This window comes from Lonchura striata, chromosome 3, assembly GCF_050655825.1.
Source record: "Lonchura striata isolate lonStrDom1 chromosome 3, ASM5065582v1, whole genome shotgun sequence".
NCBI lineage: Eukaryota > Metazoa > Chordata > Aves > Passeriformes > Estrildidae > Lonchura > Lonchura striata.
This window is the reverse complement of record NC_140705.1, coordinates 29,277,804-29,305,668: the sequence shown is the minus strand read 5'-3', so window position 1 is coordinate 29,305,668 and position 27,865 is coordinate 29,277,804. Positions and strand designations below refer to the sequence as shown.

At 40.3% G+C, this 27,865-nt stretch overlaps 1 protein-coding gene across 3 annotated transcripts; it reads right to left on the bottom strand.

Moving 5' to 3' along the window:
• Window positions 1-14,173: 14,173 nt before the first annotated feature.
• Window positions 14,174-24,179, bottom strand: SDHAF4 (succinate dehydrogenase complex assembly factor 4). 3 transcript variants are annotated; one of them, XM_085576390.1, is made up of 4 exons: window positions 23,799-24,009; window positions 21,629-21,781; window positions 19,840-19,904; window positions 14,174-17,919 (listed from the first exon to the last, which is right to left on the bottom strand). In XM_085576390.1, exons 1-3 carry the CDS (start codon window positions 23,905-23,907, stop codon window positions 19,867-19,869), a joined length of 300 nt encoding a protein of 99 aa, XP_085432516.1. In that variant the 5' UTR covers window positions 23,908-24,009; the 3' UTR covers window positions 14,174-17,919; window positions 19,840-19,866. The 3 variants fall into 3 exon arrangements, with proteins under 3 accessions (XP_085432516.1, XP_021385837.1, XP_085432515.1); XM_021530162.3 differs by lacking the exons at window positions 19,840-19,904; window positions 23,799-24,009 and adding an exon at window positions 24,052-24,179; XM_085576389.1 differs by lacking the exon at window positions 19,840-19,904 and having other exon boundaries at window positions 23,799-23,940.
• Between the last annotated feature and the right edge of the window lie 3,686 nt (window positions 24,180-27,865).

Below are 27,865 nucleotides of genomic sequence, written 5' to 3'. Positions count from 1 at the left end.
ATACACTGAAATAGAAAGACTGTGATGTGACTGCAATTCTGAAAATTGAGACAGAAATTCTAATGCTTCACCAACAGTCTTATTTTCTTGAGAGTTATTTGTAAATCTGAATTTTAATTGTAAATAAATTAGTGCCTGAGAGGAAACTGCAAATTAAATAGAAGGATGACTAAATACATTTCAGTGACCTTTGCTGTCAGTCACAATTGTGTAAACTCAGGCAAAAAAAAACCCCATACTGTAGAGCTAATATGCTCTATTATGTTTTGAACTAGTGCATGTATTAGGCCACTATATTCTCATGTGAATTATAATGCAGGATAGTGTAGGTGTAGAATGTAAGGAAATGTAAGCTCCATATGGTTCCAGTGGAAGCATGGAAGCGATCTTTAAAATTAAATGCTTTGCACTTTCCAAGCTCATGGTGTATTTTCAGTTATTTAAGGCTGTTTGTATGTTTCAGTTGGAATTTTCTCATTTCAATTCATCTCATTTTAAGACTGGGTTTTCTGAACAGAGAGTCTGCTAGATGGAACTTTGTGAGTCATGCATTTGGCTCAGTTGGGCTTTGAGGATAAGAATACCAGCCTTAGGTATCAGCAGTCATTAATATCTAGCCAAGATAAAGAGCAATGATCAGATGTAAAATCAGTTGCAAAATCATAAATTTGAAATACTAGGGAAAAATATGAAAAGAAAATACAAAGAAGGGGAGCTGAACTCCATTGTTATTACCGTTTCATGTCCTACTGTGCAAAAAGTAGTCTGAAGCTTAAAAATGTTTTGTTGATGGGTAAATGACTAGATAGACACTAAAGCTAGGACAATTTTTGATCTTCACCAATCTTAATTTTAGCTCTTCAACGATAGGAACTGTGATTCATGTAGTCCATTTTTTCCCTCCAATGAAGTCAGGAACTTGCAGAGAGTGTGGGTTAAGGACTAACTGATGAATTGCAAGCTTCAGACTGTTGCAGACAAAATAGAATCCAGATATATATAGCATTTGAGATTATTTTTTTGCTCTATAACATTATGCTTTTCCTTCTCTTTTCTGCAGTACTCTTTAAATACTAGTGTGAATGAATTTGTGTTTATCTTGTCAGTGCCCTTTATGATAAGGAATAATTAATAATGGTGTACTCTATCTTACCTGTTTGGAGATCTCTAGCAGCCCTGCAAATTCTATCTATTTTTTTCTTAGAATCATCCTCAGAAAAGGGGAAAAGTTGAGGATAAACATTTTAAATACTTTTCTCCTCTGAGATAATTTCACACTGGGGGAGACTGAGGGAGTAAAGTTATAACAAATCATACTGGCTTCTGAGTGTCTCTGCAGTCCAGAGATTCTCAAGGAGAATAATTTCTACTTCAAAAGCTGGTATTTTTAGTGATCAGTGAATCTTTTATCAAAAAAGAATGTCCATAGCACTCACAAGCTGAGCTTATATCTGCAGGAAAATGTTTTTCCTCAGCTAATGGATACTCAAGAAATGAGAAAAGTGATTTGCTGTACAAAAGAAAACAAATAAGCTCTTCCTTCCATCTCTCTGTGATCTATCACTTGAGGAAAAACATGTTTGGATGTGTTCCCAGGGCAGTGGCTACATCTGGCAGATAAAAAAAATCTCCTGCATTTCTGCCTTTAGAAGCATGAATCCCATGATGGTTGATATGATATTTTCCTTGGGTTTTGTACAAAACTTGCAGTTATACTGCACAGGAAGTGTGATGTCAGGAGAATATGAGCTCTGACTCCAAGAATTTGCAGCTCTCAAAGAGTTCCATATCCCTGCATGTGCAGGAGAACAGGAAATCTCCGGACAAGCATCTGCCTGGGACTTCCCCCAGCTGACTAGTTGGCTTCAACTTTTTACTCCTGGCTTTAGGCTGACTCTGGAATTCTCTCCAGATCAGATCAAGTTTTCACAGAATAGGAGATATTTTGTGGAAAGTCCCTCATAACTGCATTGCTTTTCAGGAGCAGTTTTTCTCTCCATACAAAATCCATCTGATTCTTTGCTCCTTCCCTTCCCTTCCCTTCCCTTCCCTTCCCTTCCCTTCCCTTCCCTTCCCTTCCCTTCCCTTCCCTTCCCTTCCCTTCCCTTCCCTTCCCTTCCCTTCCCTTCCCTTCCCTTCCCTTCCCCCCTTCCCTTCCCTTCCCTTCCCTTCCCTTCCCTTCCCTTCCCTTCCCTTCCCTTCCCTTCCCTTCCCTTCCCTTCCCTTCCCTTCCCTTCCCTTCCCTTCCCTTCCCTTCCCTTCCCTTCCCTTCCCTTCCCTTCCCTTCCCTTCCCTTCCCTTCCCTTCCCTTCCCTTCCCTTCCCTTCCCTTCGACACAGGCCCACACATACGCGTCATGTAAAAAAGAAAAATTACCATTGCAGTGTCTGTGCTTTTATTAGTACAACATCTTTGATACCGAAGTGCTGCTCAAAATACTTGTGCAGAAAAGCAACAGGGATTTTCTAAATGCAGTACTATTTTGAACGTTTAAAAATAGGCTTCTATGTTTAGAAAGAATATTGAATTTTGTCTTTTATAACTTCATGATTTGTTGTTATGACAGACTTAATCAATCTGATGAGTCCTTGTTCAGTGTTCTGGCAAATATAAAATCAGCCCTGGAGTGTTTTCTTACTCCCCAAAGGCACATTGTTTCTGTGTTTATTTCATTCTGATGTTTTATCTGGAAAACATATTTCTTTTTCTTGAAGTGTACTGTTCTGAGACATACATTAAAAGCCATGTGTTTAATTTACTTAATATGAAATGATATTTTTATTTAGGAAGTCAAAGGAGAAGGTTATTGAACAAAAAGTCTAGTAAGGTAATGGGCACAGAAGTCACAGAGAGAAAAGGGAAAAGATTGATCTTGTAAGACTCACAGGGCAGATTTAAAGACAGTTTGTAGTAATAAAAAAAGACTGTTAGAGACTCCAAGACAAGTTCTATGCCTCATTTCTAAAAATTATCTACAAAATGTACACTTGTATTAAAGCAATATTAAGATCTACTTTCTACAACTCATTTCTTGCTTCTGAATCTTCATTTTGTGTTCTTTAATGTCACTTGTCTGCCAGATTATTCTAGGGCCTTTGAAGTGCAGAAAGATGGTCTATTTTCAGGCTTTACTCCCATGCATAGTTCTAGCATGCACTGCAAGTCTTTAGGGGTGGTATTTGTCTCCTAAAAATATGGGGCTTGTAACAGAGTACTATAAAATAATGAATAAAATAGACAGCACAAGTATTCAAGACTAAAAAAATAATGTATCATATATGTAATGTTGAGACTACTAAAGAGGATAATTTAACAAGCAAGCACTGCTTTTTTTTTTTATTTCAATTTCAGTACCTGCCCCTTTGAAGGCTGGTGTAAGTGCACACAGCAGCAGAGCTGACCGTTTCTCTTCTTCAGCAAGTGCAGAATAGAGCCTGTGGTACAGAGTGGGGTCTACATTTCCTGTTGCAGGAAAGGCAAGAAAAAGCTACGCTGCGTGGTAGCAACTACTGCTTCATACCAATAAGCTTTGTTACATTGCTACACCTGGCTCATTTCTTGGATGTTATGTACAAGGGGTCTTTATTAATCACAGCAGTTGCAGGAATGACCTGGAACACGCAGAGTATTGAAAGAAGGTAATCTACATAACACATGAATACTTTGTGTGTCAGAGTAATTAAGACTCAGAGCTGTGTTTAAATGTTGTAACACTGCACACTTAATAACAGTCCAGGGCTAGGCAGAACATAATTAATTGCTCTCTAAAGCACAATTTGTAATAAGCAATGTTGTCCTTACAACTCTGATGACTGAGATCATCTCTGAATCTTCAGTTGAAATGACACACCCAAAGTCAGCCATTATCTCTATGTATTTTTACTATCAGTCTGAGAGGATTTGTCTTTAATATTCATGCATAGAGCATTCACATCCATGAGAGCTCTTTAATGCCAGATAAAATTTTTGGTATTGTTGTTACTAAGCAGTAAAAGTGGTTAGCCTTAGCAGGAGGCCCTTAATAAGTGAACTAACAACTGTTAAGGTTAAAATAAAATGGTAGCATATTTTATGTAATGTCACTTAATTTAAATTTACAGTTCTAACAAACCTTAGATCTTTCCACACTACAAAAGTTCTAAAATTCTGGTAATCATGCAGCTATGTAAAATATCATCCTTTTGACATACTATTCCATGGAATTCCTAATCGGAATGCTGAAATAGACAGCAGAGCCCCTTCAACTCACTCAGGGGAGACTATGACTTTTAACCAATGGAAAAATGCAAACCAATTATTTGTTTAAATCGCATCTGATGGAAAAGTATTGTTGGACAGGCATCTTCCTCTGCTGTTTCCATGGGAGGCGGTTTTTAGTTTGATTACACTTGGATGTTAATAAACGTTTAATTTCTATTCTAGTTTGGGGCTGTTTTTCATGAATTCTCTTGAGACCAGCAGTAAGTATGGTTTTTCTGTGCCCCTGATGATTCTGAAATCTTGACATTCAAAACACTGCAAGCAATTTACAGCTTCCTCTGGCTTTAGCTGAACTTTACTACCTGAGCCTCAGATAATCAAGCGGCAAATTTCCCCGGGTGTCACTCCAGTGCTGAAATTTATCCATGTCAGTATTATACAAGTTCCTTATATTTTTGGTGACTTTCTCACTTTGCATTTCAACAGTCAAAGAAAAGACTTCATATCCTTTGAGTTGCAGCCTTCAGAAACATGACGGATTAACTAAACTCTTTAGGTGGCTCTCTAATTTCAGGGTGAGTTGTGTGACAGTGTAATTAAAACTACAATTCTGAGCTTTTTCATTTTTTTTTTTTCTAGCACACATATAAGCTACTTGTATCATATGAAAGGAAAGAATAATAATTTCCTGTGCCATTTTTTTAACTGAATATTTAACTCACTGATTGTATCAGCCTCCCTTCTGCACCTCACAATAATGTAAACAGGTAGATTTGTCAACACATGTAAGTGGGTTTTCGTGTATTTTCCTGGGATGTGTCTGGTGGCTGTAGTCAGAGACAGCATATTTTCTGGATAAAATAGGTCTAATCCATTACAGGTAAACCCAGATGTAGTTTTGATCAAGTTATTACACCTCCAACGGCTTTGTTTCCTCATTAATATGATGAACTTAATGTACTAGTCTCCTTTTAATGTGACACCAGATTTATAGAGGTGAAGTGCTGCTAAATAACATTTTATCATCAAATCCTGCATCCCTGGAGCTTGGGTTAAGGTGAAGGTGTTTGCTTGTTGTTCATTTGTTCTTTCTGAAATATCTATCTGCTTTGCATTTATTTTTTAAAAGGTGGCATAGATGTTGAGGTTCAAGGAAATGCTTCTTGCACTTGAAAGGAGCTGCCTCATTTTATTGACCCTTTACAGCCTTAAGATGTCTTAACTACAGGAGAGTTTCTGGCATGACTCATCCTGGAATTGAACCTCCCAGGAATGTACATCAGCAGAGCAGAATTGGAAAGTAAGCAGGTTTTCCCACTTCTGACTATTTCCGGCTGAAGTTGTGTACCCCATGTGTCTTAGATTCCATATTTCTTAAGCTGAAGGCTCTTCTTAGAAGTTCTTGCACCTGAGAAAACCAGGGTGAAGACTGAAGAGCCTGCAGACCTGGTCTCCAGCTGAGAGATTCCCAGTGGATGGGCTCCAGTTGGACTTGAAAATGCACGCACTGGGTGCTCTACATGCTTTGCTTTAGCTGTGTGGCTTATAAAGTGGAGGTATAGCCTTCTGTTTTAGTCCTAAAGCTGCCATTCTTTATCTGTGGTCAAAACAAAAGAGTAATATTTTCTGCTATGGAAAAGCTCCTTTCTAGTAAACTAAAAGGAGAGTGCTAATATTTTTAAAGTATTTTGTTAAAACAAATGTGGGTGAAGAAAACATTTAAAAATATATCAGATTAAATCTATATGGTTTGAAATTTGAAGCATTTCTATTGTTGAATGATTGCTCTGAGGAGTTCTACTCTTTTCCTTTAAAATTTTCAAAGATAAACCACATTCACACATGAAATTTGTTAAAGTTGTACTTGTAGCATAGATGCTATGCAAAACATTGTTATTACAAAAGCAAGTAATTTGATAGTAAATTTAAATGAAGAAGAAATGGGATTTCTCCTCCTTCAAATAACCTGATTTTAATGTTAAGGAAACCTTGAGAAAAATCAAAAAATCTCATGGAAGGGCAAAAGCTACTGAGTATTACAGAAAAGAACCATTTTAAAGTGGCCAAAAGAGCCTAAGGTGATGCACAAGCACTGACCACATTGCTCCTTCTGAGTTTTATTTTGGTCAGATGTACTTGCTCTGGGCAAGGTGTGAAAGAACTGACAAAGTGTGCACATGCTGTAGGCAATCCAAATGTGACAAATATGGTTTAGCATGTTAAAATCTGGGGGTTAGCTGATTTTTTCCAAGAGGTCACTTGCCCAAGAACAGTACATGTTTGTTTTCATGTCAGTCTACACAAGAGATGCAGCTTCTTGGTCTCCTCCCATGTTTCTCTCATCCTCTGTGGCCTTTAGTGGAACACAGTTAAAAAGCTTTTTCCAACATAAGCCCCTATGCTGTATGAAATAAGCCCCTATGACAGAAGCCCCTGTGCCTGCAGATGTTGACTGGCAGGGGGTCTGAGAAGCAGACTCCTTTCACAAACAGCCTTACCTGGCTGAAGAGTGTTATTTCAAATTTTGTTTAGATGTGTCTAGTTGAGCAAATTGTTGTTGATGGTAGGTATGCCGGCATGCTTGTGTTCATCAGTGATTCTCTTCAGGTATTTCAGCCTGCAATGTCTTGTATGTGCAATGAAAATAATCCTTTCTTCTTATGTGAGGGTTTAGGTGAATAATTTCTCCAAAATTCTCCTGATATCTATTTCATCTTTGAGGGATATGTTGATGTAACAATGAATGCACACAAAGAGTGTCAGCAGCCTGGAGAGCAGAGTAGGACTTCAGCTCTTTGTCTTTTCTCTGGTGCTTTCTCAGGCTACATACAGTGTCCACAGTTCTCTGCCTTCAAAAATATCTCAGATTAGCATCCAAAAGTATTAATATCTGTACACTTTGGAGAGGTAACATATGCAAATATATAATATTTGAGTTGAGATTTTTACTCAAGAAGTAAGGGGTATGCACACAAGAATATTTTCAAATAATTTTTTCATTACTATTGTCCTCTGCAGACCCTAACTCCTTATGCCGTGCAGTAGCTGGCATTCCCCACCATCAGCCAACTATAATAAATTCATTCACATACACAAACTTCATTGAAGTCTTGTTTTTCTAGTTCTTAAAGACACTTCACCCGTGACTGATGTGGTTTAGTTCATATGACACAGCCTCTGAGCACTGCTGACCACAGAGAACATTGATTACCTAGTATTAGGCTCCATGCATTTTCCAAATTCTTCCCATAGTTTACTGATGATGCAAAGGAAGTACTTCGTGCCAGTTCTGTGACCATTGCAGAACAGCAATACAAGTAGTAGAGCAAACACTGTGACGTACAGAAGCTGCACAAGCTTCAACAGGTTAAGAAGAGTAAGAAATATGGGCTATAGCTGGCCAGGAATTGATTTTTAATGACAGACCTGAGGAAAACCAAGAATGTCACAGTCCTCTATCCTCTTGTCTTCATACATGCAAGTAGAAGGCAGGATACAGATCACAGAAATTACATACTGATCATATTAGTATTTCAGGTGAAGAGTCATAAAATTGCATAGGCAAAGGCAATTCCCTTCTGATTGAAAATTTTGAAAACAGAACCAAGCAAAAGACTCAGAGAGATTTCTCCACTGAGAAATAGAACTGCATCTGGCAGCATTTCAAGTTTTCTTCTCCCACTACTCTAAGACCATAATGATGTTGTTATTACAAATGAGAAATACCCAACATGCCTTCTTGTGGCTTCAACTGAATATTTGCAATGAGGAAAAAATACATCTTTATTCACACTGGATTCAGTCTCACATACATTAAAATAATTAGAAATGTACAGCTGTTCAGGTCTCTCCTATCTTAAATGTACTCTCTAAATTACTTTCTTTAATGATTTTTATCTTTTTATTGACTCTCTTTTCCCACTTAGAAACACTACAGGTCCTCTTGACTAATTACAGCATTAAAACAACCATTATAAAAAGTTTCAAAGGAGCAGCTGATCAAATGATCCTTAAATTATTTCCAAAGTTAATTTATGCCTATTGTCTAGTCTTGTCTCTAGATAATTTATTTTGTGTAAAAGATGTAGAACTACTCAAGAACATAGGGTCTGAAAGAGAATTGTACTGAAAAACTACATAGACTTAAAAGCTTAAATGTCAGACCATGGTAAGAGATAACAGAAAATTGAAACAAAAAATCATCCCACTGATGTTCCACAATATCTTTTATGAGAGGACTTCTACCAAAGCACTTGGTGATACCTTTGTCAGATGAACCATGCTGGCATAGCTGGATTTTGGCCATAGTTCTATCAAACACAATCAGTTCTTTTACAGTTTGGTGTATTCCTCTTTATTAGCCACAAAAATAGGCATTTGCTAAACAACTTTTCAGAAAAGGAGAATAGACATTAATATTTAAAAATATTTTAAAATATTTAAACCAGTCTTGATCTGGCTGTAACTTTTTCAGTTTTCAAAATTCTACAGGATATTTATAAATTCCTGAAGAAACTGGAGCCGTATTAGCTGTACTTTTACTACATAAAAACCACTTCATTGTAATTGTTATCTTTGAAGTTTTGATTCACTGTGAAATGGTTTCATAAAGTGCCAACCTCCCACACAGGGGTGAAATTGGCAAATGATTCTGTTATTAAGGGTGTGTATGCACACATATATTATCAGTGTGAATAAGGATATGCAAATGTATGTAGATATTCATGTTCTAGAAACAGTTACAACTTTCATTTCCAGCTCTGCGTGGGAGGCAGTTTCCTTCCATGGAGAGGAACAACACACATCTATCTATTGAGCAGAGAGGAGAACCCCATGGTTAGTACCCAGCAGGAAATGCTGAGTCCAGACTGCTGTCTCTATGGTGTCTGACAGGACAACAGGAGCTTAGCAGCCTGCAGAGCCCATCTGCCCTGAGAGGACAAAGCTGGGATGCTGCTAAGCAAACCTGGGGGTTATCCTGCATCTGCACGGGGCAGCAGGAAAGCAGGGTCAGCCACACACTCTGCAGCTGCTTTGGTTTGCCCAGCCTGTAGCCAAGGAAATTAGGGAAAAGAACTGAAAGTACTGGGAGTGATGGGAAAGGATGAATTTGTGATTGGATGCAGCGTAGAGGGTGTGTGAGAGGGGTCTGTGGCAGCTACATGCTGGGTCACACCATCCATGCCTTACTGTCCACGGGGAACTCAGCTGAATGCCTTCCCACAGAACTTCCTGTGTGCCACCAGGGAAGCACTACAGTGTATTCTACTGCTCATGGACTAGGGAAAAGCCCTGCATGCCAATCAGTGCCAACAAATTACCAAGGCATCGGTAGTCAGTCTCCACCATGCTGAACACTCCCCAGAATCTACAGCAAATCCATGTTTCTTGTCCTTGAGTTTAGAAAAGCAGCATATTCATACTTAAAACTGCTTCTGAGGAGGAAGCTTCCTTGGAGACAGCCTAACTTTTAAAAAACAAAACTAAAAATGGGTAAGACACAGGCTTAAGGAAATGTTTGTTGTGTGTCCAGAACACTAACATCCTGACCACTCCTTTTTTTTTTTTTTTTTTTTTTTTTTTTTAATTTTTATTTTATAAATTATGTGTCTGGCTATTGAAGTACTGTAGATAGAAGGGGTTCTGCGGAGTACAAAGTGAAATTTGGGCTGCTATTCCCAAATTAGGCTGGATGAGAATTTCCTACAAATGAGGGAGCTCAAAATGTTACAGGGATTTCTTGCCAAATTTCTGATCCCCACCTTAAAATTTCTCTCCCAGCAATCACGAGATGATGAAGCAAGCTCCATAATACATTAGTTTTCTCCTAAGGCCAGAAGGAATTGTTCTTTCCTTTGCTCAGAGGTAACAAACCAGCACTATGTTTCCCAGTGCCACTATGGTCTAAACTAATGCCAGCACCATCATAAATCCTGTCCTGTCGTCAGTTCCATTTCAACACAATCTGAAAGGACATAACCATTTTTTTGTTACCATAAACTGAAAGAAAAACCACACTTCTATGACAGGAAAAAAAAAAAATCTTGGAATCATGTCATAGCAGAGATGGAAGAACATGGAAAAAGAGCTAAGAACTGAAATTTCTATTATGGTATAAAATAAGTAAGTTTTCCATTTTCTGCTGATGACCAGACATGAAAGGTATGCAGCAGCACTGCATGTCGGGGACATTCTTCTTAGTGAGGGACAAGTATTTGCCTACATCCACAAGCTGCCAATTCAAGGGTTCAAAACATTTTGGGCTAAAGGAGGTACATAAGGAGGGACCTGCTGATGGACATGCTGAGAGGCTTCTTTGGTCAGCTGGGGTTTTCTGAAATGCAGGAATCCCAGCCAGATCAGCACTGCAGGACTTGATGCAACAAGGAAAAAGCTGTAATAAAAGATCAGTTAGATGTTGCAGTGACCTTGACATATATGGATGGAAGGAAAGACTTCAGAAACAGAGACCAGGATCCAGGTTAAGCCCAGGCTTGGTGCAGCTCATGTGGAGAAGCTTACTCCTGCCTCTCCTCCCCTCCCCTCCACAACACAGCACAGTACTGGTCACCTCATTCTCCAGCCATCTTTATTTCAATAATATGGCAAAATGAAGATACTCTTTCCTTGCATACCTGTGCTGTTTTGCTTTCTGGCTTCCTTCAAAGCACCACAGTAGCTGCACAAATCCTGCACTGAGTGTTCTGTTTTTTCCCTTCACAGCAGGCCTCTGTGATAGACCCAGTATTATCCAGTTCTCTACAGTTTTATAGGAAGGACCATCTGGTGGTCAGCTGCCCAAGTGCACATTTGCTGCCTCCTGCACCTGTTCAGTGTCATTCAGCCTCTCTCTGACAGTTGCTCTCCCATCAGAGGTCTTCCTGAGTGCAGGGATGAGAGGATGCAGCACATCTCCTGAAACAGTGGCAGGTACAGACACCTTTTTGAGATTTTTGTTCTTAAGGAGGAATAAATCCCATTTTATCTTCAAAACGGAGATGACAATAGGACCAGAAGGTAACCACCTGGCTCTCTGAGCCCTTTTACTCAAATCTCTCTGCCACTTCTCTGTATTGATGCCTGCAGTCATTCATAGGTGAGCCTGCAATGTTCCTACCAGTCAGATGTGTACTACTTTAGCATGGTATTTCTCTGTGCAAACTAAGACTTGAAACCATAAAAGCTTGCTTAGGGACTGTCCTGACATACCAGAATGTCCTGACTGGACAGACTGGACCACAGCCATGTGCTCTGAAAAAAGCTGAATAATGTAACCTAACAGCTAAGTGACTATCACAGACCTTGAAATTAGTCCGGGTTTAAACTCCTGAAAATTTAAAACTTTCAGGGAGACTGATGTTACTTCTTAGAGACATCTTTCTCCCTCTTTGCATCTTTGTCTTCCTACAAAATCTAGATTTTGACAGAATAATTAACTTAAATTTGAAACTTCAAATGCAACTGGAGAAGTTCCAGTTATCTTTTTTGACTGTAGGTAAGATCTTCACATACAAAAATTCCCCATATTATCAAAAGATTTCCTTCAAAGAAAGGAAGCAGAACCACCTGCAATTTGTTATTAATGCTATTATGTGCCCTGTTACAACTACAGAGAAACAAAGAGTACAACCTATCAAAAAAAACACTTCAAGGATGGTAAAAAGTAAAAGTGAAATTAAATAATATGCAATTTAATGATAAGAGAGCTGTAGCTGTAATTATCAGGCTTTAAAAAAAGCAGGGAGAATGAAACAATATGTCTGCGAGACTAAACAGCTACTGCAGTCCTGTCTGAACAAAATCATCTGTGAAAAAATCTGTCTCAAGATCACACATACACACTGCAGAACGTGTAAGTGAAAACTCTGGGGTAAAATGTAAACCAAAAGCAGGATACTCCCTGAGCTAAGCAACACTTGCTTGTCTGTCTTTTAAGACATGGTGAAATTTTCCCCAGCTTTCAAATGGTAGCTGGAAACACACCATCGTTTGTTCTTTAGCTTCTCACAAGGAAGTCACACAGAAAGGTTTGCTGAGCAAATATATGACTTTTTCCTAGTCTGCCAGGTCTATTTTGTTAGTAAGTCCATCTCAGCAGCAGGTCAGATAAGACTGCTTATTTGTTAGGTTGACGCACTTCACCCTTATTAGGGAAAACATCCCAACTAATTTGTAGGTTTGAGATTCTTGTTGTCAGCTGAATGTAAGTTTATTCAGTGTTACCCTCCTGGCTGTTTCATGCTGTAGGCATTTGCTTGGGAGGTGGATAGGCAGAAGGAATTTAAAGAACTAGCTTCAGCCTTTTCCCTCTCATTTTAAGACAATGTGACTCCCTTTTAAAAGGTGTCTAAGAGCTATTCCTGGACATCCCCTTCAGTGCCACCAGTGTTTGGGAAGGGTGCAGGCAGCAAAAGCACTGCAGGTCCTGTTGCCTCACTGCAGCTCTCCCACTCTGAGGAAGTGAGTAGTTCACATTCAGGATCAGGGACACCCTGGCTTCCCTTGTCACCACCAGGGCGCTGACACCTAATGCATCTTGCTTAGGGCAGCTGTTTAGGCAGCCTTTAAAGTCAGTAGGGAGGATGCCCTTTAAACATCCTCATTCACCACCTGTAATGACAAACGCTCCCCATACTGAGACAAGACTACCTTTTAGAGGCATCTCCCTGAACTACAACTAAGAAGGAAGCACAGATGGCTACGTAAGTCACTGGAGTTTAAAACAACCAGTTAAGAGAGTGTAAGTAATAGTTCAATATCTGGCTTCTAGAATTAACCTGACCACCACTGCATAGCTCACTTGACTTTTGTCAGGGGCTACCATTTGAGAATTACAGCTGTGTTTTGATGGGCCATGGGTGTCAGCTTTAATATAAATTACCATATTAAGTAAGGACCTTAAAAAGCTTCTTTGAACACTCTCACCCTAAAAATGGCAACATTAAGATATGTGGGGTTTTTTTAAAGGCACAAGGCTGTAGCTGACTGGGAGATTTAATGCCTGGAAAATGCATGTCAAACACTTTCTGCTGCAAGCTTTAATTGGCACTTCTAATGCTATTTGAGGGGAAAAAATTCCATTCTCACAGCAAAAAAATTGCAGAGAGATGCTGAGTATTTCTGAAGAAAATACATATGGTCAGTCATTCAGCAGCTTTGTTTCCAAAGGATGGGAGGCCAATATCTGCATTGCCCCTACACTTCAAAAGTCAGTAACTCCAACCTATTCTGAAAAGGTGTCAAGGAGAGACATTAAGAGAATTAAGCTCTTGAAAGCTCTGTGGAAATAAGTGGTGGGGAAAGCAGTCCAAATAACTCCTCTCAGGGAGAAAAGATGTGCAGAAAGATGCCCCTGGCCTAGTAGAGATAATGTCAAACAGGAACATAGAGAAAGATGCTCGATCTGCAGTGGGTGTCATTCATTCACAGACTTCAGAGCACTCATTTTTAACAGAGCTCTTTTCTCAGGATTTGCCATTTTGTAACTACGATTCAACTGCTACTGGGACACCCTTTCTGCCACAAAAGTGTTTTAGAAGATCACACATGACAATCCCTAAACAAGCAGAAGTTCTGGAGCTGAAAGAGGGAGTACAGCCATACCCACATTAGAATATAGCCTGCACATCTCAGCTGGTCTGATATGAGACACTGACCACCAGCTAAGCAAAGGTATTTTACATTGCATTTTATGAAAGCAAGAAAGTGACCACAAATATGCATGGTTTTGATCTCCATCAGCACATGGAAACACATTTCAAACAATTTCCTTCTGTTCTATCTGATACCATGTTATACCTTGATACTCCATGAACAATTACAAAGACATAGGACTACTAAAACTGCTTCTTTTAAAAATGTTTTCTTCCTTTTCCTGACATTTCAGAACAAGATGGCGTGGTGTTTTTTTCCATAAGAATACCAAAATAAGGGTCATAAAAAGGCATTTAATTTATCTGTCACTACAGACCACTGGAATTTGACATCATTTATTGCAGTCAACTGAAAATGTAGTAAAGATTTGTAACATTCTATGGTGCTTTACAAACATATGCTACCATCACAGGTAACTTTACTATGATTCTAGTATGTATCCTGTGTTTCAATTTAATAAAATCAACAGTGAAATACATGCTTTCTAAACAAGGCAATATATAGCAAATATTCAATATTTTCTTGAATTGTAAATTGAAAGTTCATGTATTTTGAAATAAAGTAATTATGGTGCAATTCCTTCAAACAATAAAGACTTCATAATTTTAATAATATACCAAATCCATCTATGTCAAGTAGCAGAAACAAATTTAAAAGAGAAAATCTACTGCAGAAATACAACGTACAGATTTTTATTAAAGAAAATGAAACACAGCAGCTAGCATCCTGCAGTACTACAAGAATTTGCTTACACACACAGAGCAATTTTCCTTTGCCTCACAGAAAATTAACAGAAAATGTTAGGATATAGCCCCTGCTGCTCTTCACTCTTTATATTAATAAGAAGAGCTAAAAAAAAAAATCAATCAGTATTTATGATAAAAGCATACCTATGGCTGATCTAATAGCTAATGCCCCAAGCCATTTTCTTACCCTAATGCTAAATTCCAATGAATTGCTAATAGTAATTATCTGGGAAGAGCAGGAAGACGGCTCCAAAAAAGTGCTGAAGTGCTGCTTTCCTACCTGCTGGCAGTGCAAGAAAACAAAGGGAAATGATCGTTTATATCCTAGAATATCATTGTATCATCTGTTACATTCAATCCCTGATCACTTTTGACAGGTACCACAAGATTTTGCAGCACCATAGGATTTTGTGCTTAACTGTTACTGGGTAAATGCCAGATTGCCAGACAATGTAAGAAAGACGCCCCTGGCATTCACTCTTTTGCTCTTGCATATTATTTTACTTATATGTTCAATTTCCTATGTCTTACTGACATTCCATAAACAAGTTAAGCAAATACTTGGTTACTGGCACCAGCCTGGGAGGTGGTAAAAAAGGCTTGAAGTTGCTCAAGACTGAAGTGGTATTCTCTATTTCCCATGCACCAATTCCTTTTCAGCTATTTATAACATGAGTTAACAACAGCCTTTTTATTTTAGGAAAAAAATATTCAATGAAAGGGCTGTCAAGCTTAAAACAGACTGCCCATGAAGTGGTTGAGTCACCATCCCTGGAGGTATTTAAAAGATGTGTAAATGTGGCACTCAAGAACATGATTTAGTGGCAGACTTGGCAGTGGTTGGACTTGATGATCTTAGGTCAGGTCTATAAAATAATTCTATATAAATCAAATAATTTCTAAAAATTTTTCTGTGATCCTGTTTTTTGAAGGAAAGCAAAATCTCTGCCTTTATGAGACACACTGTCCTATTGGTACAGATGCTAGCACTCTGAATTATCTTCAGAATCCAGGTACTTCATGGATACTGGCATGGAGTGTCTAGGACGTGCCTGAGCTCTGACAGGAAGGGCTGCCTGCCTGTGCCTCTGACAGCAGCAGTCATTACCTGCATCAAAGAAGACAAGCAGGGGCCTGGACAGTACTTGGTCAGCCCTTAATCACAAAGCTGAGGGAGACTGAAGATAAGCAACTGAAATGTAAGGAAAATGATGGAATAGTGAGACCAGTTCTTCATATGCTAAATCAAAACAGTAAGTCTGCATCCAGGGAGGAATGTACCTGCAGTCGGCACTGAGAAAAGTAATTAGATTTGAAAATCAGGAATGCCAAGAAGTGCAACTAGGTAAACATTCATGTAGTGTGTGCTGGGAAGGGTAAAACCTGGTATGAGAAGATAATGAAGTAATGCAACAATCCATGGAGAAGATTTAGAATTTAAAAATAAAGTAATTGCAGTATTTTACCGCTTCTTTGTGAACTAAGATGTTAAACCTATAAATAATGATGCAGAAAAGGCATCAGAAGCTTCCAACTAAAATTCCCACTTCCTATTTGAAAAGGTGGTGTATTGTGTAAGAAAGTATTTTCCAACACACCAGCAGATGAAAAGGCAAAACATTACTAGAAATAATTAACAAACTAAAGACAGCTGACCCAGCAGATGAAAAGGCAAAACATTACTAGAAATAATTAACAAACTAAAGACAGCTGACCTAGCCTAGCTTTAGGTAGCTATATGTCAATAAATTTTGAAAAGATCTGTCACTATACAGAAGGGAAACTACAATGAATCAGATATAAATACAAACCAAATTTCCAATATCCAAGCCATGCTGCAGAATTTAAAGGTTCGAAATCTAATTACCACTAATTAACACCTTTTATGAGAAACAGGTTTCTGTTAATTTATTTTTTCTTGTCAGTGAGGTATTTGGTTGATAAACCTGTATCTGAATAGGTTCAATATTTTTGTAGGGAATCATCACAGTGAGACAAACATCCAAACTCACAACTACAGTAAGACTGTGTCTCTAACATACACACTGGATACACAAACTCAAATTTCAACGAGGAGCTGCCTGCTGGCTGCCCGTCAAGTGAGTTCAGGGGATGCTGCTCAGATTTGTGACAATACCAACACACTTTAAAAGCTGGGCAAAGCCCACACCTTTCTCTGATTCTCTGACTAGAGAAGATCCATTTGTTCAGGATATCAGAAAGAACTTGCACAGAAATAGAGCACAACTTCACATTTCAATGACAACTTACTCTCATTAGTAAATACCCACACAAGTGGTAGATTTGCACAATACTACTACTCTACTACAGTACTTATGACTAGGCAAATTCTTGAATGAAGAACCAAGCTCAGTCTGACTGATATTTAGTTTGATGCCAGATAACTTAGTTTTAACACTTGCAATATTAAATCACCTAGTGGAATTTGTCCCCTTTGACCATAAGGTTTCAGATAGTAAGGCTGTATTTTTCCCAAGCAGCATTTAGCCCATGTGCAAAAGGGCACGTCCACAAAAGAAATGATAATGCAAGTAGCATGAAGACGACAGATGATAAAGGACAGTGTTCTAGAAATGCAAACAGAGCACCTCTACACTACTTGCAATCAAGAGCAGACCCTCTCCAAAATTAAAGTCTCCACTTCCATTGTAGTACTTACAGTCCTCAGAGACAACACTATCCCTTCCCTACAACCAGGAAAAAACACCCAACCCACTGCAATAGGGACAGAGGGAAGGTTCTTCAGTAAAAGGGCTTTTACCACAGAACCACTGTGTGAAATCAGTGACCTACTGATCTCCTCAGAGTTGGTTCTACCATTGATGAATGGTCTCCAGGTTCACGAACTGAAAAGTTCTTTCAACACTTTTACAACACCACATAAATCTTTACATTCATGAACAAATACGAGCCCTTATACATCTCAGTAAGTGCCTGACTACCAGTTTCACATCACTAGACTTGCACAGTGTAAATAGTATTAAAGATCAGGCAGACATTGAGCCACTAACATCTCCATAATCTGAGCTGAAGCACTGTGTTTAATTACATTGCCTTATTAAGAAAATTCATCACATGAGAGAATGTGGTGGCATGACAGAAACAATAAGCTCCAGGTGAGATTTTTTATGTACATTATATTTTTCAGCAACTAGAAATATTTTATTAGCAATACAGTTATTTAAATATTAGAAATCTATACAACGTCCTTTTCTTTCCCAGTCTCCAAAACGTGTAGGTTCAGGGCCTCTGGGTCCACCCCTCTCTTTTGTAGTAGGATTGATTCCATCAGGGAATTCTAAAACAACAGGGAAAGTTCATTAAGATTTCTGTAATGTTGACAAATATAAAGATGCTATCATTTATGATGTTTTCCTTTTAGTTTCATTTTCAAAGACAAAATCAATTATTTTTTCTTTTGAAAGGCAACCTTGAGCTAAACATTTCCCAGAGCCCTACAAAATTATTTTCAGTTTTTTTGAGACCATATATATTATGTATATATACAAATATAGATATATTATTTATTATGCAAATAAAGAAGCAAGTGAATGTCCAGAGGCATTAAAGGACCACAGCTTCTCAAGTCAGAACTTGCATCACTCAGGTACACTGTATTTATGTTCACAAAATCTAAAACCCCAGGTATCACTTGCTGTTTACCTCTCTAATTTTAAGTACTCTGTTTTAATTTTAGCTTGAATTTTATTCAAGATTCTGTTAGTCTTGTACTTGAAACATCCAGGTTGGATGGTTGACCCATCCAACCTAACCCTGAACACTTGCAGGAATGAGGCATCCACAGGTTCACTGGGCAGCCTGTTCTAATGCTTCACCACCCTTAGAGTAAAGAGTTTCTTCCTAACATCTAATCCAAACCTGCCTTCCTTCAGTTTAGAACCACTGCCCCTTGTCCTGTCACCATCTCTTAGTATGGAAACTCCTTCCCTACATTTTAGAAACCCCCTTAAGGTACTGAAACCCCTTTAGACATCAGAAGGCCACAATTAGATCTTCCCAAAGCCTTCTCTTCTTCAGGCTGCACAGCCTCAGCTGTCTCAGCCTGTCCTGTAGGAGAGATGCTCTAGCCCTTTGATCACCTTTATGTCCCTCCTCTGGACCCATTCAAACAGGTGCATGCCTTTCTTGTGCTGAGGACTCCACACTGGATACAGCACTTCAGGTAGGGTCTCATGAGGGGAGAGGGGAAGAATCACTTCCCTTCATCTGCTGGCCCTGCTGCTTTTGATACAGTCCAGGATTTGGTTTTCAGGGCTGCAATCACATACTGCTGGATCACGTCCAGCTTTTCATCCAACCCCCTACCCTGCTACAAAAGAGAAGCACACTGCCAGCTCACACTACTTTCTTAAACACCACGGAGCTTTCTGTACCTCAGCCAACATTCTTACACTACTCAGTGCACCTATACTCAGGGCCATCTCCTACGAGTAGTTAACTCAGGCCATGAAGTCATGAAGTACTTGTGGCACAGCACCATCCTGGGCTGAGTCTCAGCCTGCACTAGACTGTGGAGCTCCCGGAAACTCACAGTACCCCACATGCCCCTTGCCATGCTGGTTCTCCAGAGCTTCCCATATAGACACCTAACATGGGACACCCTCAGTCATATCCCTAACACAGCCCTGGTGGGCAACATAGGTAATAAGGTGCAGGGTTGAAAATGAGTAAAGACAACAACATAAATTCTGGACAGCAGACAAAAAGAAAAGTGCTGGAGGAAACTCATACAGCTACAGGCTCTACAGGATGACATACTGGGATACCTGTTTCATAACTGACGCCAAACAGGAAAAGAAATGTCAGTATCTGAGCACCTCTGGCAGTACAAAGGGTGCAAAGGCACCTGATATTATTTTGTACATGTCATCATCCCAATATCAAAGCACTACGCATGTGCTGACAGCAGAAGCAAATGCTCAAAAAGATTTCTCCACGATAGCTACAGAGCAGTGGAAATTCTACATCCAGCTTCAGCTCTTAGTTTTTTCCTAATAACACAAAATGCAGTTTGCAAACTATTACTGGTATTCCACGTAAAAAACACCAGGTGCCACTAAAGAGACCTTGAGTACTGCTCCAAACCTGGAATACCTAAGCAAATAACAAAAGATATTGATTATGCATGTTTTCAATGAAGCAGTGATAGCATTAATTTTCCTGGGAATAAAAAGATGAGAATTAAACAGCTGCTTACACAGAAACTCCAACTGTGAGTTAGCTCTCAAGTGAGCCACAATCGGAAATTGTGTGGAGATGATTCTACAATACAAGAATAATACAACAATACAATGACAAACTTGCAGAGAAATTTATGAAAGAAGGAGAAGTTGAAGTAGCCTTTCACCATGATGCAGCTTTCCCAAAGACTGTGGTGGCCTCAGGGTAATACACTCTGGAGATGGAGACCTCTTTTTAGCTCTGCTGCACAAGAAGTGCCATTTTAGCCATATGAAAAGAGGGGACTTTTGTTAATGAGTATATGAGAATTTTAGCTATGAAATTAAGGATTCTAAGGCAGAAGAACACAATCAGTTTCTTTAATGAACGTCTAAGGTAGAAGAACATGATCAGTTTCTTTAATGAAGGCCAGGAATAATTAGTCTTTATGCTGCTATCATTCAACTCTGGTGGTCTTATGGAATTAAGGAAGGGGCACATCCTCATGGACTGAACTATGCATGGCACTGGCTTGCTTGGATGTTGAATATGGAACCCCTGACAGATGTGGCAGCTATGCTACTTTTTTATTTTCTGGATGTGAGTGGCAATGCTCTCATGAGACAGTACCACATCCAGTTCTGGAAAATTACTTTATCCAAGTTTATCCAAGGCTACATCCCAAGAATTGAAGCAATTACAAGCACTGTATAGAAGGGCATGTAATGTGTTTGAAGGATTTCATGAAGCACTGTCTACAGATGAAGGAAATTCTGCTTCCAATAGGCACTCTGTTGCCTTCCTTTTGGAGACTATAGATAAGTCTGTATCTCTAATCCCCAGGATGCTAGTGCTTTCAGACTTGGCTTCCTGTTTACATGGTAAGGCAGAATATATTCTGTATATAGAAGAATGACAAGAAAGTATTTAATCAACTTGTTAATGCTTACTTCATGAAGATGTTGGGCAGCAGAAACTTGTGTTTAATTTGCTGCAAATAGTTATTCTTTGCATTGCCTCTTTAAAAGTTCTTGTATCATAAATACTTGTTAAAAAAACCCAAAAAAAACCAAAAAAAACCCCAAACCCCATCCAGAGTACTGTGTTCAGCTGTGGAGTTTCCAACACAAAAAAGAGGTGAACCTGTTGGAACAAGTCCAGAGAAGGCCACCAAAACAATCACAGGACTGGTGCACCTCTCCTGTTAAGACTGAGAGAATTTGGGTTCTTCAGCCTGCAGAAGAGAAGGGTCTGGGAAGACCCTTTAGAAGCCTTCCAGTACCTGAAGAGGGCCTGTAAAAAAGCTGGAGAGGGTCTTTTAACAAGCACATGTAGTGACAAGACAAGGGAGATTTGCTTTAAAATAAAGAGGGTAGGTTTAGATTAACTGTTATTACTGTGAGAATGGTGAGGCACTGTAACAAGTTGCTCAGAGAGGCTGTGGATCCCCTGGAAATGTTCAAGGAAATGCTAGACTGGGCTCTGAGCAGCCTGTTCCAGTGGAAGGCACCCCTGGTACTAAGTCAGGATGCCCAGGCAAATTTGCTTATCTTCAAGAGCAGAGGAAGCCCAGGTTCTCCGCATGACTTCCTACAATATTTGACCACAGCTGTTCTGAAGGTTTTTCTCCCCTGGTGCACCATTTGCTGCAACTTGTGCCCATTGCCCTGCCTCTCTGATTTTTTTTTTTTTTTTCCAGAACCAGTAAGCTTAGAAAATTATTCTAAAGAGTGCTGAATGCCTGTCACTTTCTTACACTGACATCAGCACAGCATCTCAGTCTTGCCTTTAAAACACCACTCCCAGTTTTGTAAAACATTACTTACTTTCCAGGGGCTCCTTCTCCATACTGGACTCTTCTGGTTCATCAAACCGCCCTACTGGTAACTTTGGTTTCTTTAGTGGCTGCTTAACGGGTTCAGATCTTCCTCCTGGCTTAGAGCTGGAGGTGCTTCGTGAGTGGCAAAGAAGTGAGGACTCTATCAAGCAAACAGACATGTGTAGCATAAATGTGGGAGTTTAACACTGAGTAATGCTGTGACTGTCCAGTGCACCTCTGAAAAAAAACCTACTTCAGGGATGAGGAAAAGGAAGGAAAACAAACTCTAAAAATTATTTAACATTCAACTCATGAACACCTAAGAAATCAGCACAGATAATTATTTTTGGTCCTAAAAACATATCTAGGCAAAATTGTGTTAGTTGTATAACTCAGTTCACATTAACAGTGTATTTTAAACTGCTTGAACTTAACTTTGCTGTTCTATTCTTGTATTTTAGACTCTTGAACAGTAATTATGCTAGCATAGACCAGTACAGTCTGTTTTCCAGGAGAAATCCTAACCTCCCCCAAGAAACCTGCCAATTTCCATGTCTTGGCTCATTTCCACCAGCTTTTTAGTCAGAAGAAGCTTCTGCTTTCCCAAAGGAAAGTTTAAAAAAATAAAACGTTCCCTTAGTAACAGGTTTTCCAGAATGTCGGCAGAAGATAACTGGGCTTCCCTTAGGATGGTAAAATAATTCAGCTGGTAGTCAAAAGCAGGAAAAATTTTGAGCATGTTTAAGTTCAATTATGTAACTGCATGCAAATGCTTTCATTAAAAGCATTAACTTTTTTCTTTTAAAGTCCTACTAACATTTTGGTTAAAAAAGCCAGTGAGCACAAACTATCCACTAAAAATATTTTGGCTGTAGACAGGTGCCTAAAGCAGTTCTGACATTTCTTGAGAAGCAAGATTCAAACAGAAATTTTCCCTGTACCAGCTGGGTTCAATGTACCTGAAAGAACTATTATGCTACTTTCCTAAGGAGATTGAATCATGAAGTCTTGTCAAGCCCTGTCAATTTGACTCACCTTAATATACACCATCTAACAACTCACTCCCAGAATCAGCATATCCATTCATTTTAAAATACCACATCTCTAATATCAAACCCTACAGCCACACAAACTGTATTATGTCTGCCAACTGCTGCCAATGCCCCAAAGGAGTAAACCATGGTGTAACAAACTATTAACAGTAAAGGATCCAATCTGTTGTAATTGGGTCTTTCTACTCCTGCCAATCTTCTTGTTATTCTTCAGTAATCTAGAAAAGCTAGCTAGAAAATTAAATTATAGCTGGTATTCTAATCCAAATTAAAATAAAAATCAGATTAAGGTACTGGTATGAAATTGATTTATCTTGGGTCACTAGAGAAGGGGCAAGACCCATTTTCCTTGATAGATTTACTTGGTATTCTTGACTAAAATGCACTCTTCTTGACAGAGAGGTGACAAAAGTTCAACATGAAACATCTCTGAAAAAGATGAGATGAACTATCAACGTTAGTAAAACACATTGCACAAACTGATCTTTGATTCCCTTCTCTTTCACAAAGGCCTCACATTTATTATTTACATAACTAAACTTGAAAATTCCAAGTCTTTAAAGTTGCTGCACTGCAATATTCCATCTTCTGAAGTGGCCCACAGCATGTGATTTATCCTAACAAAGCCATCCATGCAGTGGGATTTAGGCACACATCGGGATGCTCAGAGGATTAGAGCATCAGCCACATCTTGCCATGAACCCGAGAGCCAAATAGAGTACAAACATCTAACAACAATTTATGACAGCTCTTCCATTAACATACAGCGTACTGGCTTGTTTTAGTGCATTGTATCAACAGCATCACCGAACGTCAGCTCCTGACGAGAGGGAAGCACCCAACAAACAGCCCAAGCTGAGGCCTGCGGGACGGGCTCTGCTATCCAGTCTGCCTCCCTTCCCTATAAACAAAACACCTCCATTTCCTCAGGTGAAGGGAACGGACCAGTAACTTCCAGGTCCACAGCACGTTTCCTCCAGCTATTCGCCAAAAGTTACACCACTTTTTTAACATTTTACTGCCATTAAAAAGTACGAAGCAACGACAGGGCAAGAAAACCTCCGTAATAACAGATTTGCCCGACAGCAGTAGGTTTGCAGTACAGGCGATAGATAATATTAATACCGAAGGGGCGGGGGCTAAGAGCAGGAGTCTGCAGGGCCGCGGCGGGTGCGCGAAGGCTGCGAGCCCGCGGCCCCGCGCTGAGGCGGCCCCTCACACCCCCCGCCGCCATCTTGGGCCCCCGCCGCGCCAGCAGCCCCGGGCGGCGCCCGCCCCGTCCCCTCGCTCGTCAGTTCCTGCGGCAGGAAGGGCGGGGGAGCCGCGGAGCCCCTTCGCGGCATAACCCGGGCCCTCCTGCCCTCCGCCCGCTCCTTACTCGCTGCCCCGGGCGCGCCGCGCAGCAGCCGCAGAGCCATGGCCGGGACGGAGCCGTGCGGGGCGGGCAGCGCCGCCGCGCAGGCGCCCGAGGCGGCGGCGGCCCCGGGCGGCGCCGCTGCAGCGGCCTCGCACGCCCGGGCCCGGCGCCGCTCCCGGCTCTCGTAAGCGGCGGGCCCGGCGCCGCTCCCGGCTCCGGTAATAAGCAGCGGGCCCGGCGCCGCTCCCGGCTCCGGCAAGCAGCGGCGGGCCCGGCGCCGCTCCCGGCTCCGGTAATAAGCGGCGGGCCCGGCGCCGCTCCCGGCTCCGGTAATAAGCGGCGGGCCCGGCGCCGCTCCCGGCTCCGGTAATAAGCGGCGGGCCCGGCGCCGCTCCCGGCTCCGGTAATAAGCGGCGGGCCCGGCGCCGCTCCCGGCTCCGGTAATAAGCGGCGGGCCCGGCGCCGCTCCCGGCTCCGGTAATAAGCGGCGGGCCCGGCGCCGCTCCCGGCTCCGGTAAGCGGCGGGCCCGGCGCCGCTCCCGGCTCCGGTAATAAGCAGCGGGCCCGGCGCCGCTCCCGGCTCCGGTAATAAGCAGCGGGCCCGGCGCCTGGGACCACGGTCCCCATGGAAGCAGCTACAGCCTCCCAGAGGTGCTCGAGAAATACGCTGTAACTCCTCTCCCAGCGAAACGTGGAGCAAAGACGCCTTCTTTTTTCAATGCAGTGAAGAGTTTAGCGCTGCAAGAACCCTTTTTCCCTCGATGTGTAGTGCAGTCCAACTAGGGTTTTTTGGGGGTTTGTTTGGTTTTTTTTGTTTGTTTGTTTTTTAATAAAAATTGTACATTGTTCAAATAATACACAAAGGCTGCCAAGGACATGAAGGAACTCCAGCTAACACCATAGTAATGTACAGACGGTGTTTGTGCTTTCAGATGGCATCTTTCCAGTTTCCGAGTTTAAGCAGTGAAGTTGCTTTTCACGCTCACTATAAACCTAACCCTGGGATAAGTAGCATGTTCATGGAGTGGCGCTCCAGTTAGTAAAGTACAGTTAATGTTTTGAATATGGCAACTTTTGCTTTTTGGCACTCTTTAAACTTCTCCAGCTAACCTTATTCTTAGATAAAACAGAATTCACTGTACAGAGATACGAACCTGAAGAAGATAACTTGGAGATCTGAACCTAAAATAGCAATTTTTGTTCACATCTGAAAGCTTTAAGAAAGTAAGTCTTGGTAAATTAAAAGAGCAGCAGCACTTCTGGAGTTTATTTGAGCTACATCTGGCAATGCCTACACACTGAAAGTAATTAAATTTAACAGACTGCCTTACGAGTGACATTTTCTCAACTAGCCTTTTATAACATGGTTAATTAGACAGTAGAGACTGAAAATAATGGAAACTCTTTTCTTTATTCTAACAGCAAGATGCTGGGCCTGTAGATCAATGAGAATAAAGATGAATGCAGAAAAGAATGCTCTGCCTGAATGCAGCAAGGAGAAAACCTAAACAGATCTTGTCAAAGTTCAAGAACTTATTACTTACGTCTTCAGTACATTAAAAACATGAAATCCTTCCCTTAAAAAAACTTACAAGCTGCCTGCAGACACCAAGTAATAGTAACTCTGCTCCTAAACCACTTAACACAATATGTATGCATACATCATATGTACAAGCATACATGTCAAATTTCAAATGGTAAGAATGAAATAGCAAGGAAAGATTTTTGAGGTACTGTTTATCCACCTAAAAATTAACTGTCTTCAAAAGCATATTTTTAATCTTTTTTGTATTGCTGTAAAAATTCACTTGTAACTCCTGAATTATTCATTTCTAGAACTTTTGGCTAAGGAGGTAATAAATCTTAACATTGGTAAAAACAACTGTAGCATACAGAACAGGAATTTTCTACTTTGTGATTAAACGGACTGTTTTCTTGTTTTCCTTCCTCTGTTTACTGAACATTTATCTCTTGCACGGTAGCTTCCTTTGCAAGATGACACAAACAATATTGTATTTAGCTTTGCTGTTCTAAAAAATGGGGAATAAAAGACGTACAGCTAGCACAAAGCTTGCAGCAGGTCAGTTCAGGTGAGCCAGATGTACTGGTCTTGGAGACTACCGGGAAAGCACCACAACCAGCACAGGCCTGGCCAGCCAGTGTACTGATATTGCCTAAATGCCTTCTCTGCCTCTGCGACCACATCAAGAACCTTGGTTATCTGAACACCACATTAGTCAGGGCTAAGCAAATAAAACCAGCTTGGAAACAAGGTTGTTTCATGCTTACAGAGTAAGTTTTCCATCAATGTCAAATCTCTTGGCTCTGCTGCAAATCCTGGTGATTTCCAGTATAACATGAACTCCTTTTCCAAAGTAGTAGCAATGCCTGGATTTACAGTAACAGAAAGTTTAGTTTGTATCAAGGATTCAAACACAACCCAAGGAATTAATTTATATACACAACATGGAAATAGCGGTTCAGACCCTATATCATTTTATGCAGTGATCTCCTAATTTTATCACTGAGAGCTTTTTAAAATAACAGTACCAGCCTACTCCTTCAGAGAACAAGAGACTGACAGTCAAAGGAATGTTAAGACCTCAGTTCTTACCTCTCATTCTGTAAGCAGCATAATTCTCTTTGAAGCAGCTGCAGGATACCTGCATGGAGAGGTCACTATCATAAAGTAAGATGAAGCCCTCATTCAAACAGAAGAGTGGTGAGACAGTGAGTAGCAGCACTTTAGATCTTCTACTGCATCAGATGACACTGACTTATGTATACCCAGGTCTGTATTTAGGTCTAGGAAAGTGAAGGCAGACAACTGCACAACTGCAAGAGTAGGGAGAACATGCCATGCAACACATGCACAGTTGTCCAAAATATCCCAGCCTGCATGTGTTGTTCAGAGAGCAACTGCAAGTGACCATACAGTCTGCAAGTCAATATGAACCTCCTATGCTTCAAGGACATGTTGGGGTCATCACGCCTCTCGCTACGGTCAGACAGCACATTCCTTTGGGACTTGGGAAGTCAAACAGCCCTCACAAAAGCTACAGTACTGAGAGGGCTACCAGACCACATCTAGAGTAGGCAATAAAAATTAAGGAAGAGAGAATGAATTTACTGTTCTCTTAATTTGCCCTGTTCCTTGAGATACTTACACGCAAATATCACATGATGTCCTGCACCATCCATTTTCCTCAAAGAACAAGCCTAATTCAAGCTGCTTTAAAGTTGGGACCTACTGTTACCACCCCCATTCCCTCCAAAACAATAAAAAAAAAAAAACAAAAAAGAGAAAGAAAAAAAATAAAAGAAAAGAAAAAAAAATGTGGCTATTTCTGTCATACTTCTGCTATTCTGATCACAAAAGCATGCTTTACATGTTCAGCAGAGACAGAAAGCAAGACAGACATTTTTCAATAGTGAGAGAGCTATCTAAATGTTTCCTAAGAACACTTTAAAGTCTTAATTGTGAATCAAGGAATATTTTGTAATTTCAGCTCCCTTCAACAGCTATTCAAAGTTTAGCAGGTAGCCACATCCAATAGTATTGTTAAATAAAAGACAGTTGAGATACCAGAACATAATTTAAACATTTAGAGCTTAATAGCAACATCATAATACAAAATTAAAAATAAAAATAGGCATTGTTATAGTGAGAATGTATTAAAGATACCTTTGTGTCATAAAGACTTGCCTAACACAACTCTAATGAAATACTCTGCAGTGTATACGTTGCTGAACTTTAGATGTTCAGATACTCATTTCAGCATCTTGTAAGTTATAGGAACCCCCCCCATATATTACAAAGACTATTATACAACAT

Bases quoted from the DNA above. Each gene is read 5' to 3' on its own strand.
- SDHAF4 (XM_085576389.1), bottom strand. From the start codon at position 23,907: ATGGCGGCGGGGGGTGTGAGGGGCCGCCTCAGCGCGGGGCCGCGGGCT. The intron at 21,782-23,798 runs GTATTAATATTA...TTTGCTTGATAG, and splicing joins TCTTAGCCCCCGCCCCTTCG to AGTCCTCACTTCTTTGCCAC. The intron at 17,920-21,628 runs GTAAGTAATGTT...CTGTTGTTTTAG, and splicing joins GGAGAAGGAGCCCCTGGAAA to AATTCCCTGATGGAATCAAT.